At 39.9% G+C, this 15,164-nt stretch overlaps 1 protein-coding gene across 2 annotated transcripts in view; it reads right to left on the bottom strand.

The window, feature by feature from the left end:
• fcho2 (FCH domain only 2) overlaps window positions 1-14,607 on the bottom strand; it is a 41,265-nt gene extending 26,658 nt beyond the window's left edge. For both annotated transcript variants that reach the window (XM_022744032.1, XM_022744033.1), the window contains exons 1-6: window positions 14,468-14,607; window positions 5,834-5,925; window positions 2,211-2,285; window positions 1,952-2,093; window positions 560-712; window positions 184-288 (exon numbers count right to left, since the gene is read on the bottom strand). In XM_022744032.1, coding sequence (XP_022599753.1) covers window positions 184-288; window positions 560-712; window positions 1,952-2,093; window positions 2,211-2,285; window positions 5,834-5,925; window positions 14,468-14,500 — 600 coding nt within the window. In that variant the 5' untranslated portion in view covers window positions 14,501-14,607. The remainder of the gene's footprint in view (window positions 1-183; window positions 289-559; window positions 713-1,951; window positions 2,094-2,210; window positions 2,286-5,833; window positions 5,926-14,467) is intronic.
• Between the last annotated feature and the right edge of the window lie 557 nt (window positions 14,608-15,164).

The raw sequence follows: 15,164 nt of genomic DNA, 5'->3' as shown, positions 1-15,164 counted from the left end.
ACACACACACACACACACACACACACACACACACACACACACACACACACACACACACGAGACTGACATGTTACACAAGAAAAGTGTTGCATACCACAGCGACTGACAACAGACAGAGTTTGTGAGCACATATTTCATTCAGGCGCACGCACGCAGCACACAGAAATTCAGTTATCACAATACCTGTGCAGTTTCTGCCATCTTCTGTTCAAACTCTGACTTCGCTGTGGCGTACTTCTCCACATATGACTTGTAGGTCTCTGTGGCTTTTTTGGCTTTCACTCCAGCCTGCAAAGTACAAACAGACAGATAAATGGCTATCATCAGTGTATATACTGTAGACAATGGGCCTCTGTTTTCCCAGATCAACTGACAAATCAGCAAAGGAAACCAAACTCCTATTCACATTTGAAAGCAAGAGGCTCTTTGGGGTTAAGGTTTCTGTGAAGACTGGAGTGTTAAGGCACTTCATCATGCCTTAATAGCATACCATGATTATGTGGGCGTGTGTGTGTGTGTGTGTGTGTGTGTGCGTGTACGTGCGAGTGTGACCTCCCACCTTGTCCACATCTCTCTGGGTGGCCCCCTCTTTGCGGAGGCGCTCCTGCTCCACAGTTTTGGCATTGTAGATCTCCTTGGACTTCTGCAGGGCCTGAGATGTGGTCTGGATGTTCTGGACGGCCTCCAGGGTGGACGCCACCTCTTCTTTTGTCTGACAACACACAAACGTCACGTACAGTTACTCAGCCAACAACAGGCTAAATAATAAGTGCAAGTGTCACCCATTGCTCTATAGTTTCAACTTAGCATAATACACAGTCAACACTTGTCCTGGAATACCCTTGTTTATTATGTGAGTTTGGAAAAATAAAACACAGTGGTTCTTCAGTGCTCCAGTAAAACACTATTTCACTTCCTCAGTTTCATTCTCCAGCATGTGACACAGAACTGTTGCACACTGCAGCAGGAAGTGATTAAAGCTATGCAGCAGCTATTAAAAATGGATCCAACTGAACAGACTGCATTTGTCCCATTCTTACAGCTCTTCATATCAACTTGAACAGGAAGGGGTAAAGACTTATAACACACAGTCATGATCTAATGTAAACAGCACTGACATAAGCAGAAGAAAACTAAACTGGCAAAACCCTAAATAATGTACAAATGATGAGCACCCACTCCAAGATGGGTGTTTACTTTTTGTTATCTGCTCTGCTTAACTACAATGTACATTGTGTCTGCAACTTAGCCAAGAAACACAAAGCAGAGAGGAGCAGCGCGTGCAGGGACGAGACAGAGAGAAACTGTAACAGCCACTTTGTCATGCTGAAAGCACAAACAGAACTCCAACGCTAATTCCAAGCTTCTATTTTACTTTGTGTTCTGTGGCTTCATGCATGAGATATGAGCTGATGGTGTGTCTCAGTGGGGAGGAGACATGGAGGAGTGAGGTGTAGAAGGAAAAGCTCCATAGAATTACACTACACACAACATTTTCTCATGCTGGGATTAACTGAAATATTGTATATTTCTTGTGGAATATGTAAAAAAAAATAGATGACAATCGGGTGAAGACATCCTTGTGATGCCTGTGTGGCAACAGTGGAGCAGCAAGCAGCAACAGTGGAGCAGCCTGTGTGGCAAGCAGTGGAGCTACTTGTGACAATTGGAGGATAAATCTAAATGTGTCCAAGCCACCAAGAAGCAAAAACTGGCATAAATGCTCAAATTTGAATTTGTGTCTGATTTAACACTTCAGTTGTTTTTTTTACACTTCTTGTATTTAAAATTTGAGTAATTCAGCTTCTTTTTTTTGAATTAGAAAAAAGGGGTTTTGTAGATTTTCGTTAAAAAAAAAAAAAACTGTATTGGTACCAAAACACATATCACAAAAGTATCTAAATTTGATCCATCTGAATGCCACAGCTTCCTTTATTCTCCATCTCTGTACCTTTTTGTGTGCTTTGGCCTGCTCCTCCACGTACTTCTGAACCTCTTTTATAAGCTCCTGTAGTTTCCTCACTAGCTCCATGTGACAGCTGGCCAGCTTCTCTGTCGAGCTCTTGAACACATCCCACACCGGAGCAAACGTCCTGGGATGAAGGATGACAGACACCTCAGAGGTTAGGACATGGCCAGACCTTCTTCCATTAAATTCACACTGGTCTTTCATTTAAAAAAAAAGAAAATAGACAGACGTTTAGACTCACCCAAGCTGAGAAAAGTTGCCAGCTGACTTGGCAAGTTTGGTCATTGACCTGGCATAGGCCTCTTCAATAGTACTCCTACGACAGAGCGAAAAACACAACACACACAGACATCATTAAATCATTAAATCACACTTTGATTTGAATTAACAGTGTCACATGTACTGCATTGTATAGAATGATAAAGTTTTTCTGAAGTATTTTCAACTAGGCTATGGCTCAGAGGGGCCATGCCACTGAACAACTGCAGATCCCAGCCAGAAACACCCACTTAGAGCTTGCAACATAAATGTTTGACCACATGCACAGTGTGTGGCCAAATAAGTGTGGTTTGGCTTGTGATTTGTTCATAAACCCCATGTTGAAGCTGACAGGGTATGAAAGTTAGTGTTTGAAACCCTGCTTCTCCCAATTTTCCTTTTTATTTCTTCTTTCTGCAGCAAAGTGACAGGAATAAAAAAAATAAAAAAAACTGCAGCAGTGTTATACTGCAAGCCTGAATTATGCATGTCTCATTTTGCCAGCCTCTCTCTGCAGTCACATCACAGCAAGAAGGTCAGCCAGGGGGAAACAGGACACACACACACACACACACACACAGAGACACACACACACACACACACACACACACAAATGTCCCATGGAAGAAGAGGGAAACTCACACACAGCACAGCAACAACACAGAAGATGGCACAAGCTAGTATTGCACTGTGGGCTGAATTCCCACTTCCACATCTTTGCGAGCCCAGAATGGCAGTTTTCATTTTTATACTTTATCATGTTGTAAATACTTCCAGAACTAGAGGGGCATTCAGAGAGCACAGACATCCGCAAAGCCAGTGTCAAACAACATTCACCAGACTTCAGAGAAAAGATTTTTTAATTCCTAGTTAATGATCCGGATCTGGCCCAAAATGTAATGGGTTGCTGGTCCATGCCCCATCCCTCATCCCCCAAATCAGTTCAGTACTTTTTGCGTAATCCTGCTGACAAATAAACAATAATAACCATTTAAAAACCTGGTGTTTATACTTCTAAACCAGGACTTATGAAAGCAGTTTAAAGTTTACATGTTGCGTTATGCACAAGAGACGCACACAGATCTTACACAGAAAATTATAATGCTTCACAGCTATATTAGTCACATCTTTCACACCTTTTGACTTCATAGTTAGACATGTACACAACCACACTTCTTCTCTAAGTCAACTTTGAGTTCTTTCTAAGAATTGTTTTCCTGTTAATGCTCTTGTATGTTGAAGGTTGTAGTTCATGCGAGTTACTGGGGGGCCACATAATATTCAGGCCTGAACTCCGTTTCCCAAATGCAACTTGAGGCTGATTCTAGTCTCATTCTAAATCTGTGCACTAACATATTCTTAGTTTGGCTTTCATTCTGTGTGAGCAATGACACTGTTTTGACCACAGATGGTTTTCAGATGAAGTGACCTGATCTGAGGTCAAAGCATTGTCAATCAAACCGTTGACCACAGATGGTCTTGAGGGTAAATTCTTGACCTTGGAAACAGCAGTTGTTTTTTTTTTTTTTTTAATGAAATAAATTAAGACAACTGAGCCATCTCCATGACAACTGATCACACTCTGTCTGCTGAGGAAGACTGAAGTCGTGTCCCAAATTCTTATTACATACTAATCGAGGCAGAGTTGGAGTATGTAGTGTGTTCACATTCAAAAAAGTGTGTAAAATACAGTAAATTTTTGAGTGTGTTGTTGATAATCACTAATCTGCCACAATACAATAAACAAGAACAAAGAAATGGTGGCGCTGCTTACGGACGGAAAAACTGAAATTTATTATGGGTGGTGCTGAGGCAGCTCCAGAAAGATCTTGGAAAACAAAAAATAAGTAATAAATCTTAGGAGAAACACGCTGATGTCTCTTTGTGAAGTTTACTGGCAATGGCATGTGTATTGTATTATTTACTGTTAGTATAAAGTGGTGAAGTATGTTGATTTTTCTGTATACTAACTGCAGCATTTTATGACAATTGTGTGAGATGCAGTTGAGCGAGTCCCAAAAAGCTAATACATGAACCTGGAATTCAGATTATTTCGATATATAGTCTCTGGCACTTGAATGATTGAAATGTCAATCATATCCACTTAGAATAAAATAGGAACTGAGAATCAGAAGCAGGGTGCAGGTGTTTTTTTGTCTCTCAGTGTTGGTAAAAACAGCTGCTATAGATTTTAGGAATGTGTGTTTGTCTCTGGAAGATTGCCTATATAGTCTTAGCCTTAAAATGCTTTTAGGGACCTGCGCAGTGATTGACATTAGGGCAAATATCCTGGGAAGACATTAACACAGTGAACAGTGCTGTTTCCCCCAGCAGAGGGAGCCATAGTGCTGCTTTTCAAAGGGGAACGACCATGAAACATCACTCGGTCTGTGAACTCAAGAGGCAAGGTCAGTCTGGAAGCTGCCACAACAGAGTTATGATACTTAATCTTCACTTGACCTTCTGTCTCCTGGTCAGTGTTGCACTGATTCATTTGTATATTACAAACAACCACATCTCTGCAGGCTGCAAGGAGAGTTTATGTTTCAGCAAAGTTAAAAGCTTAATGATGATTTATTCTAACAAAATGAGTTTAAAATGGTTGATCCAATCACAGGGATGTAAATGTGCTAAAATATCAATATTAGCCACATTACGTGACTTCATTACTTATTCATAAATGTTTTCCGAAAAGTAAAACTCAATTAACATAATGGAAAGAAGCAGATTTTCCGACCATCTTTAAATAAACACAGCTGACCCAGGACGTCAAATCCGACTGAGTGCATCCCTCAAAGTCAGGTCGACAGTGGAATCCACAGTTGAATTCCAGTGGTAGACCATCTATCATGCAGTAGGTCATGAACACACACCTCTACCTCAGTGAGGCCAAGAATTTGAAAAGAAGCTATCATTATGGTATTATCAAGCTGTTGACACTGAAGGTGTGTAACATAATACCAGGTTACAGGTTGTTCCAAGTTTAAGCTCCTTCGACAAAGAGGTTAAGTTTGCACAACATACAAACTGATTTACCTACTCATGATGTTGCCCTTATTAAATATTTTGTTTGATACACTAAAAAAACTACATTATGAGGCTTTTGAGACAATTTGCTGCTTTTCTTTGTCATATATCATAGTAAACTAAATGTCTTTGGGTTTTGGACTTTTAAGACAACATTTTCACACGTCACCTTGGATTCTGGGAAGTTTCTTTAGGCATTTTGACACATTTAATAAACAAAACCATTAATGAGTTGTTCAAATAACAGAGAGATTAATTGCTAATGAAAAAATTGGTGTCAGCCCTAGTTAGAACGAACCTGGACGTCTCGAGATCAGTAGCAATTAAGTCTAAAGTCTATGTCAGTATCAGTCTCAGCTAAGCCTTTGGTTGTTGTTACAAGGACAATACAAGGAACAGGAGCTGCAGGTGTCGACGTAGAAATGCCAAGAAAACCACAAGAAAGGAAAGACACGTACTGAAGAACTAGACACATTATTAAAAGGTTAATGAGTGATGTGCTGTATGTACTAGATTAACTTGTTGTTAACCTCTTCAGAATAAGACTAAACTGATGTGTGTGCCACCACTGGGTCTTACCTTTCTCTGATGAAGTCTGTCAGCTCCTTGGAGGAAATTTGACCATGCTTCATGTTATGGTAGAGCACATCAAAGCCATTATTTTTTTCCCCCTGTATTTCAGAGACATAAAGAGTACAGATAGATCAGATAGCAGAACAGGAACCATGTCGAATAAACTCAGTTATGGATCACACATTACCATTAAGACTTTTCCTACAAGCAGCATTCTCATTGTCTGCACATCTTCCAGCTGCATCTGCAGCAGCCTCTGGTCAACCATACACATCCTGGCCATGTCTGAGCGGGATGAATGTTGAATATATTTGAAATGACAGTAGGTTGGTCTAAGGCTAGAGTATATAAAGTAAGATAGCCAGACAACTGGCGGTCTGTGTTGCCGTCACCATGCCACTGAGTAACAGTCTCCAGTTGCACTGATGCTTTAAAAATGCAAACAAACCTCTGAATAATTCATTTGAAAGAAAATTTACAGGTTTGGGTTAAAGAAAATGTTTGATTATCATAAATAACCGACTATACACTATAATACTACTACTAATAATAATATTAATAATAGTAATGATGGTCATTTAGTACTGCTTTTTCAAAATACTCAAAAATGGTTTATATGGTCAACAGGATAGAGAGAGAAATAAATAAGATAATGAATAAAACATTAATTGAATCACAAGCAAAAATTATATCAATGAATTCAAAGGCTAATGTCACAACAATATAAAATTGCTTAGAGTAACTTACTCTCTTACTGAATTACCTCCAGTATTAGAGATAGAACAAAATATATCAGCTATATCTATATTGGCGTATTGCAGATATATTGGTATCAGTGTGTCAGACAGTAACTGCAGAATGGAAATGCCAAACAAGGCTTCATTTAATTTAGAAACAGTGTCACCATCACATAGTTTGTCCAGCAGAAAGTGCTGACAAGTGGATTTTTTCAACTGTGACATGCCGCACTCATATGTATGCAAACTGCCAAATATAGATAGAAGTATCACCCTCATATATCCAGTGTATGTAAGGCTATATCCCTATAATATCCCACTCATCCCTATAATGACAGACTCTGTCTCAATCAAACAGACAGCCTGCAGAATCAGAAAATAAACTTCATTTATGAACTTTACCATTAGATAGACTTCAGTTGACCTTTACTAAAATGACTTTGATGGAGTTTTGAAAGTAGCTTTGGTCCTAAAAAGCTGTTTGTTTACATTAGCACAGTTGACAGGTCAGGCCAGCAATACTGTGCTCTGCAGCAGTAGGTGGCCTTCACTCTAAACTTTGCTGTTGACACTTTATTCTTGATACAGCTTCAATTCAAAGTCTCTCAGTTATTTCTGAGAAGAGAAGATAAAGAAGATTCACTTTACTTCCTCATCGGCCTCCATTAGGCTGTTGCTTCAGTGAGAGAGGAAACATACATATCATGCCTTGTGGCAAGGAAGTGCTCTTGTTTTTTAGGAGGCAGATTATCTGACAAAACGGATTTACAGAACAACTGTCCATCAGAAAACAATAACCAGTGAATTCATGGTTTTGATTGTGATGCCTTGTAACATCTTGTTAGGCAAATAAAATATCATACATTTTGTTAATCATAATCTAGAGGACTGAAGCACTACCTCTACCCAAAAGTGTCAAATGAAGAGGATGAGGAAACCCATACTTTCACTAGAACATAGGCTGAAGTTGATATGATAACACCTCCACTGAAGTTCATCCTCATTCTTGTGACTGTCACAGATATTTCCTGATTCCTGGAGCAATCCACTGTCAGCAGTTTGGTGGTTTTCAACAGGCTACAACTTCAGCACAGTTTTAGCACACAGGGTTTAGACTTGTTTTTCCACATTGACAAACATGAAAGGTCATGAAGTTTGTGTCATAATGAAACTCAGAGCTAGTTACAATAGAATTATATTTACAGAGCAAATAGACATTAAAAGAAAAGCATCCTTCTCAAGGCTACAGCTTTGGCCTACATTTTACCCCAATGAACAGACCACTGAGATGTGTTTCCTGTTTTAACAAGATAACCATAAAAAAAGTACAAGTTTAATTGTTACCCCGCCTGCAGCAAACAGCATGACATGCAAACTACTGCACACATTAGATGTCAAGACAGGAAGGTGAGACACAGACACACATAATGCTTACTCCACATTATACTTGCACTCTACTGCCTAAACTATAAGAAACACAGAGTAAGGGAAACATTGACAATCAGCCAATCAATCTACAAAACAGGGAAGTGACAAAAGTGAGTGAAAACACACACACACACACACACACACACACACACACACACACACACACACACACACACACACACACACACACACAAACGGCTCCAAACAGAGCAGAACAGCAACAGGAAGAAAGTCCATTCTGCGCAACAACTACACTCAAGAAGAATGTGTTATCAATGAATACAAAGAAAAATAAAAAACAAACACAGGAAAGAGCTCAGGGCGTTTTTGACTTTTCACCAGGTTACAATACTGGAATTGATTCTGAGGGAAAAAAAAAATTATCCTTACAAAGCAAGAGCCAAGAATGTAAAGACGTCACTTTAAACAAGCCTGATATATGTGATTTATAAGTTAATTACACATCTCTAATTCATCTATTAGCTAAATTAGGGCCGTGCAACCACATCCATTTCAACAGCGGCAGGGAGAAGTGATACCAGAGTTTCTCAACGTCCTCGTCTGGAGACTCATTGATGAAAGCCCTCGTACTGGCTGTTTAATATTCCAACCACACAATTGTGAAATTCAGAAGTACTCATTATGCTTGGATTTAGATGGAGAGGTTTTTTAACCCTCTGCCCCACCCCAGAGGGAGGACAACATCCTGAGAGGTTAGCACACATGTCAATCACGCTTAGTTTGAGCAATAGCACAGTGTGGAGCTTGAGGCAGCTTCCCACAGACTGCTGGAGTTCATAAAAAAAAAAAAAAAGGGTAGAGAGTGAATAGTGCCAGTAGTCCAATATCCAGTCTGTGCCAATATCATCACTCACAGAAACAGACCCCAACATGAACTATGGCTGTGATGCACGGACTACAGGGGACTCAGCGTCTCTGTGTGCTCTAGGCTGAAAAGAAAGAAAAAAAATGTAGGTAACAGCCCAGCTACTAGACATCTGACGTCACGGTTGGACGTGAACCAAAGCTCATGCTGGGAAGAGTGGTCTCACTCATAAGCAGTTAGACGGAAAAAACAGGAACCTCACTTACTATTAAATGCAGAATTTAATATACAGCAGTAAACTAAGGCTTCAGGTTATAGACTAGTTATTTAGACTGAATCCGGCCTGTTCTTTTCCTGGAAAAAAAAAAAAAAAAACACACAACTCACTGACTGAGTACTGCTGAAGGTTCAAGGACCTCTTCAGTGAAGTTATACAACAGTTAAACATGAGTGAAAAAGCTTTGACTTTTGATACTGCCACCTGTTTCCTGAAGACAAGTCAACCCTCTCATTTCTAATAATTCCTGTTCCTGTCATGTTTTGATACGCCTACTGGAGAGTTTATAGATAATTCAGTCTGGATTTGGATCGGCCTGTTTGTCGTCTGATAAAATTAGAGGAAAAGAACATTTTTGAAAATCACTTCACTGTAAATAAGCCTTTTAGACCGCAAAAACTACACTACACACAAACACTACTTCAAGTCTGGCATCAGAGCTGCAAGTTTAAGTTGATTAGTCAATCAACTGAAAATGAATCAACAGCCATCTGTATAATCAATCATCAATTTAATCGTTTTTCAGTCATTTTTCAAGCCTTACCTTCTCAAATTTCACATTTTCTGTGACTGGTGTGATAGTAAACCTGAATAACTTTGGGTTTACTCAAGAAAATAACCAACAGATTATTTGCTAACAGTCAGTTAGGGTTAGGGAAGAGTGGAGGAAACCTTATCTAGTCTCATATCAGCATATGCATCATATATATATATATATATATATATATATATATATATATATATATATATATAGCACATAGCTTTCTCATCAGGCCACAGTTTATTTTGTCAATAAAAGACTTCAATAAGCAGAGAATGAGACACAGGCAGTGGTATAATGAAATGGCTCTGTTTAATCCACGGGTTATAGAGCGCCATGACTGCAAAACATACCACACACTGCTTCCAAAATATAAATTCTATTATGTTTTCACACACAAAAACATCAGTGCAACTACGCCGTAAAATCAACGCACAAAAGAAACTGTTACATTGCTGACACCCTTAATCTTAAATACCACCTTAAAGGACAGTTAAACAAAACCACAGTGCTGCAGTTTATCATGTAACATCTGCCGGGCAGAGGAGGACAGGAATTCACTCTCTCTCTGTTACAGTACAATACCAGTTTCAATATCCTGTGTGTGGGGAATCAAGTGTTTATTGCCTGACAGGCAGTAATGCAACCCATGACATGGAGAGACTCCTGGTTAGCTGCTTCTAACAACAAGGGATAACTAAGATGAACCAAGCTTGAGAGTCACCGAAAAACTTTCAGGAGACTGATTAACACTCAGCTGCCAGTATTACATCTAGTAGTCCAATACAACAATCCTGCAATAAATCCTCAATTGTGAAGATTATAAAGTTCAGTTTGAAAGTGTAACTGTTTCAGAGAGGTGATGATTATTAAACTATATTAATCATTTTCAAAGATGTCATTTTTGTTGCTGTTAAACTGTGTTGTATCATACAGAGAGGTGTGATTGTCTGCATGTATTGAAAGTTAGAGTAGGTCAGAAAACAACACTGATTTCCCAGTAAGGGTGTCACAATATACTGGTATTGATGATAACTGTGGTATTTACAAAAATGAAATATTGATATAGTGTTAATAACAAACATATGATAATATCCTGATGGGAGATGTTAGACCTTGTTGATCTTTTATCAGTTCATCCGGTTGGCTTTTCACTATCCTTTCAGTGTAATTGTTCTTTTTGTACAGTTAAGTTTGCAGACTCCCTCTCTCTCCACCTCCCTCCACTCGTATTCAAGTCTGATTCATTTGCCAAAAAAGACAAAAAAAACACCCAATAAAGAAAATAAAAGATTAATCCGAGTGATAGCAATGACTTTTTAAAGATGTTTCTATACACATCGCGATAAATACCTTTCTCTGGAATTCTTTTTGGCATCAACAATCATGTAGTGAAAATCTGATATCATGGTAGTCCCAGGAAAAATGTTTTCTTCTGTTTCACTACACGTGTGTAAGAAATTACACTAAATAGCTATCATTAAATACTTTATGTGCTGGAAGCATGCAGAAAAAATAATTGCACATGCTTCATACCAAGAATAAAGACCTACATCAGTGTTAAAACACATTGGTATGCAGGCTGCAAAGTGGGACTACTTCAAAAACAAACCTGTTACTATTAAATTGTGAGCAGAAATAACAAAAACTTCTCTGTCGTGGCTGTTAAAGCTAAAGTGCTGTAGTGTACATAGTAATGCATTCATCACATAATGGTGCAAAATGTATCATACGTTGGTTAAATGTGTTTTAGGAAGTTTAACTTTCAATAATTTCCACCAGCGACTGACCAGGAAAAATATTAAGAAGGATTAAGAGTGTGCCAGCTGACATGACTCGTCAGCTTCTGAACAAATGTTCAGGTGAGAGCAGTAGAGAGACGTATGAGTGAACACCACTGAGGAATTTGGGTATAGCTAAACAAGAGACCCTCTCTCCAGACAGAGTGTAAACGGTGGCCTGGTGTGGCCTGTAGACCCCAGAGCTCTGGGCGGGTAGACAGCAAGATGACATCAGAGTGTCTGTCCTGGGTCATGTGACCACTGGGGTCTGGGAGCGGTGCACTGAGCTGTCGCAACTCATCAGTCCAACAGCAACACGCGCAGGCTGGGCTTTGTTTGTGTTATAAACATAAGTGTACAAGAGCTTGACCATTACTTTCAGTGAGGGATGTGATATCAAGTTGTACTGGACAAACCCCCGAACAGGTTAGTGTCTCACGGCTTATGAGTCATTTAACCACCTCTGAACCCACACATAGGAGTTCATGAGAGCTGGTGGTAAAAGCAAATGACAACAAACCAACATCAGACAGGATTTCAGTTTCAAGCAAAACCCAAAAGTCAATGTTGACCAAAATCCTTTCACCCTCTGTGAACACTATAGGAATCACTGGTTCTCATGGCTCAAACTCAGCAAGACCTTCCTCTGAAGACAAAGATGGAAAGCAATATGGTAGCGGCTCTGTTTGTGTATTTGAGGCTCGGTTGTTGAAAGGGGCTGACTGTTGAGAAATGCGTCATTATAAAACACTGACCATCTCTTCTTCTTACTTCAGTCTTTGCTGTGTTATTGCTACACTTCACACGTCTGACCATGAGTTTGTGCAGTGAGTTGTGTGAGAACCTATTAGACCACACACACACATACAGTACAGACACCAGGGAGAAGACGGCCGTCCCGGGGCTGTTGGCTCTATCAACACTGTTTGCTTATCACACTGCCATCTTATTTTCCCATGACAGGCTTGAGGCGAACAGACTCCACATTAAACATAAGCTCATCACAGATATAGGGCTGAAACTAGACCAATAGTCTCTGGTTCTACTACCTGCTGCCATCCTAAGCCACTGACTGAGGCATTTAAGTACAAGTGGGGACAGTGACACATGGTGCACTTTTGCTATGAAAGCTTTCATCCACAGCGAGCAGACCTACTCATGCACATTTAACACACAGAAAAAAAAGGGAAATGAGACGTGCAAGTAAATCTAGAGAGCGGAAATGTTGCAGCCAGTGACCAATCAAGTGCCACAACTTAGACTGAAAAACAACATGGCCGTACTATGTCTGGCTGCTAATTCCAAAAGAACTTGTTTATTCAGCTGAGGAGAGAAAATGTCTACATCAGAGATTCAAGCCAAGATTGCATACAAGGAAAAGAATCAACAAAAATGTCTCTACAATGATTACACAGCAAAAGAGGACAAGCTGAAGAGAGGTGTCCACTTTTGGACAGGGTGCAAAAGTAAAACTGATCGAAAAACTTTTCAAATCCAACAGCCTAATGTGTGTGTGTGTGTCTGCTTGTGGTGATGATTTGTAGTCAAGTCAAAGAGAAATGGATGCATCTCCTAATGCCAAGTGTGTCGTGTGTGTGTGTGCCCTGCATGTTAAACACACAGCTGATCTTTGCCATCACTGGATTCTCTTGTGGCCCACTGCAGGGCACAAAGGGCAGATTGAAGAATCAGGAGCGGCTCAGCTCTCCTCTTTTCCATTTAGCTAATGATGAAGTCTCCTTTAGAAAAAAAAGGCTTTAGAAATTAACAGCACTCGCTTTGCTTAATGCAATTTCATTCCATATAGTTTATCAGCTTTGTAAGCAGGACAGCTGAGGCTAAAAACTAGGGCTCTATTTTCCCACTTTTGTGAAGATAGAGATACTTAATGAATGAAGGTTATTTCTAGCTGAGGAACTGGCTGACATGCTTTATGTTAAAGATGTGCCTTTTGGAATCATGAAATTTAATCCAAGTACCACATTTCCAAGAACTGTAAGTACACACAACCTTTGAAAAATAACAGAGCAAAGCAATAACACATTTATTAGCATATATCTCTCCTATTCAATCAATCCAGCAAACCTACTGCTATTCACCAAAACCACTTGATGTCAAAGTGGAAAACCCCAAACAACGACAGTACAGCATGTACACCAGTTCAGATATGATTCAGCGTGATTAAAAACACAAAACATAATCCACAATGTCTGCAGTGGTTACAGTGCAATACATGACCTTAGGCTAGAGCAGTAGTCCTAATGAACTTATGGCCTGAGCTGTTTTCACTATTGATAACACTGTCTTTATGGCGTTAGTGTTTTGGAAAAAAACAAGCAATAAAAGACAGGTGAAAGACAGACAGGTTTGTGAAGGCAAAATTGCGAATGAAATTTTAACTTTTACTTTTCAACCTGCCATAACAAAGCCACGTCAAATAATTATCGAGATAGAAATGACCTTTAGGGAGTAAATAGACAACAACTGTACACAGTGTAATAGTGAAATACCCACAACAGCAGCAGCTACACTAAAATATGAGCTAAATGTTCAACACAGTACGAGGGTGAATTCGTGTTTTTAAAGCTGTTCTCCAACTCACTAAACATCTGGCCTCTCACTGAAACTTTGTTACGGAAGAAAATGACGCGTACGGCCAACGGCTGTGACTGACAGCCGAGGCGACCAATAACATTCTTGGAACTGACCATCAACATTCCAAGCTAGCCCGAGACGGCCAATTAGCGGGAGCGGAGGGTGGAATCTTGGAGGTTTCAAGTTAGATGGGTTCACCGAGGCCCAAATCCCGGGGTGGCAAAATAATAATCGCCGAGTAAAATTAACGATGGCCGGGGAGCTGCTGACCGGTCAGTCTGGCGGCACCGGACACCGCCACTTTAACAGGAGCTAGCCGAATAATTAGGCGACTACCTCTGCAACGTGAATAGCACTTGATTCCTAGCTGACATGAACATGATAGGGAGGGAACACCGCAAGAGAATAAGGAATAGCACCGGTGTAAACACGGTGAATAAAAAGACACCACCTACCCAGAAATTCTCTAGGAAGTAGGGCGTTATCATCTTGTTTTATTCCTCTTCGCCGCAACTCTTAAATCTGTTGTACTGCAACTTTTAAAGCGTAAATCATCCACCGTCCTCCCCCCGTTTCTGTTGTATCTGCCTTTCCCCGTTTTCCTCCCCTTTCTTCTCCCTCCCCACCTTTAAACTCCACCTCCAGTCGGCTGTGCTGCGTCTCTCCCCTACGGTTTCTTGCCGTTGAAAGGCAGACTTCTGGAGGACTAAACAGCGCTACCAATGGCGGTTAAAGACACCAGACAAAACAAAGCGCTGTCGGTGGGTAAAATGCTGCTTTCATGTGCTTCAGGTAAACTCCAGCACTCGTGTAGACCAAACATGTTGCAGCGGTATATTGGGCAGGATAAACCGTGAAGTCATCGAGAAATTAATGTTTAAACTTATTGAAAACAGCATAAACAAAAAAATCCGATAGACTACAGCAATATACACAATATCTGCGACGTAGTATGAAATTATGTGGTTTTAATGTAAATTCCAGGCTAGTTTTGGGAACACACTTTGTGAAAACTGCTCCCTAATCTTTTTTTTTTTTTTTTTTTTAAAAAACGTGTTTCTTTTATGCAGGCCCGTACACTAATTAGTATGTTTACAGCTTTTGTTAATTATACCTATTGTTCATAATCATACTTAATTTTAGATTTCCGAT

The sequence above is a fragment of the Seriola dumerili genome, unplaced genomic scaffold (genome assembly GCF_002260705.1).
Source record: "Seriola dumerili isolate Sdu_G_001 unplaced genomic scaffold, Sdu_1.0 BDQW01000074.1, whole genome shotgun sequence".
NCBI classification, from domain to species: domain Eukaryota; kingdom Metazoa; phylum Chordata; class Actinopteri; order Carangiformes; family Carangidae; genus Seriola; species Seriola dumerili.
The sequence above is the reverse complement of the archived record's forward strand: the minus strand, read 5'-3'. Positions and strand labels throughout refer to the sequence as shown.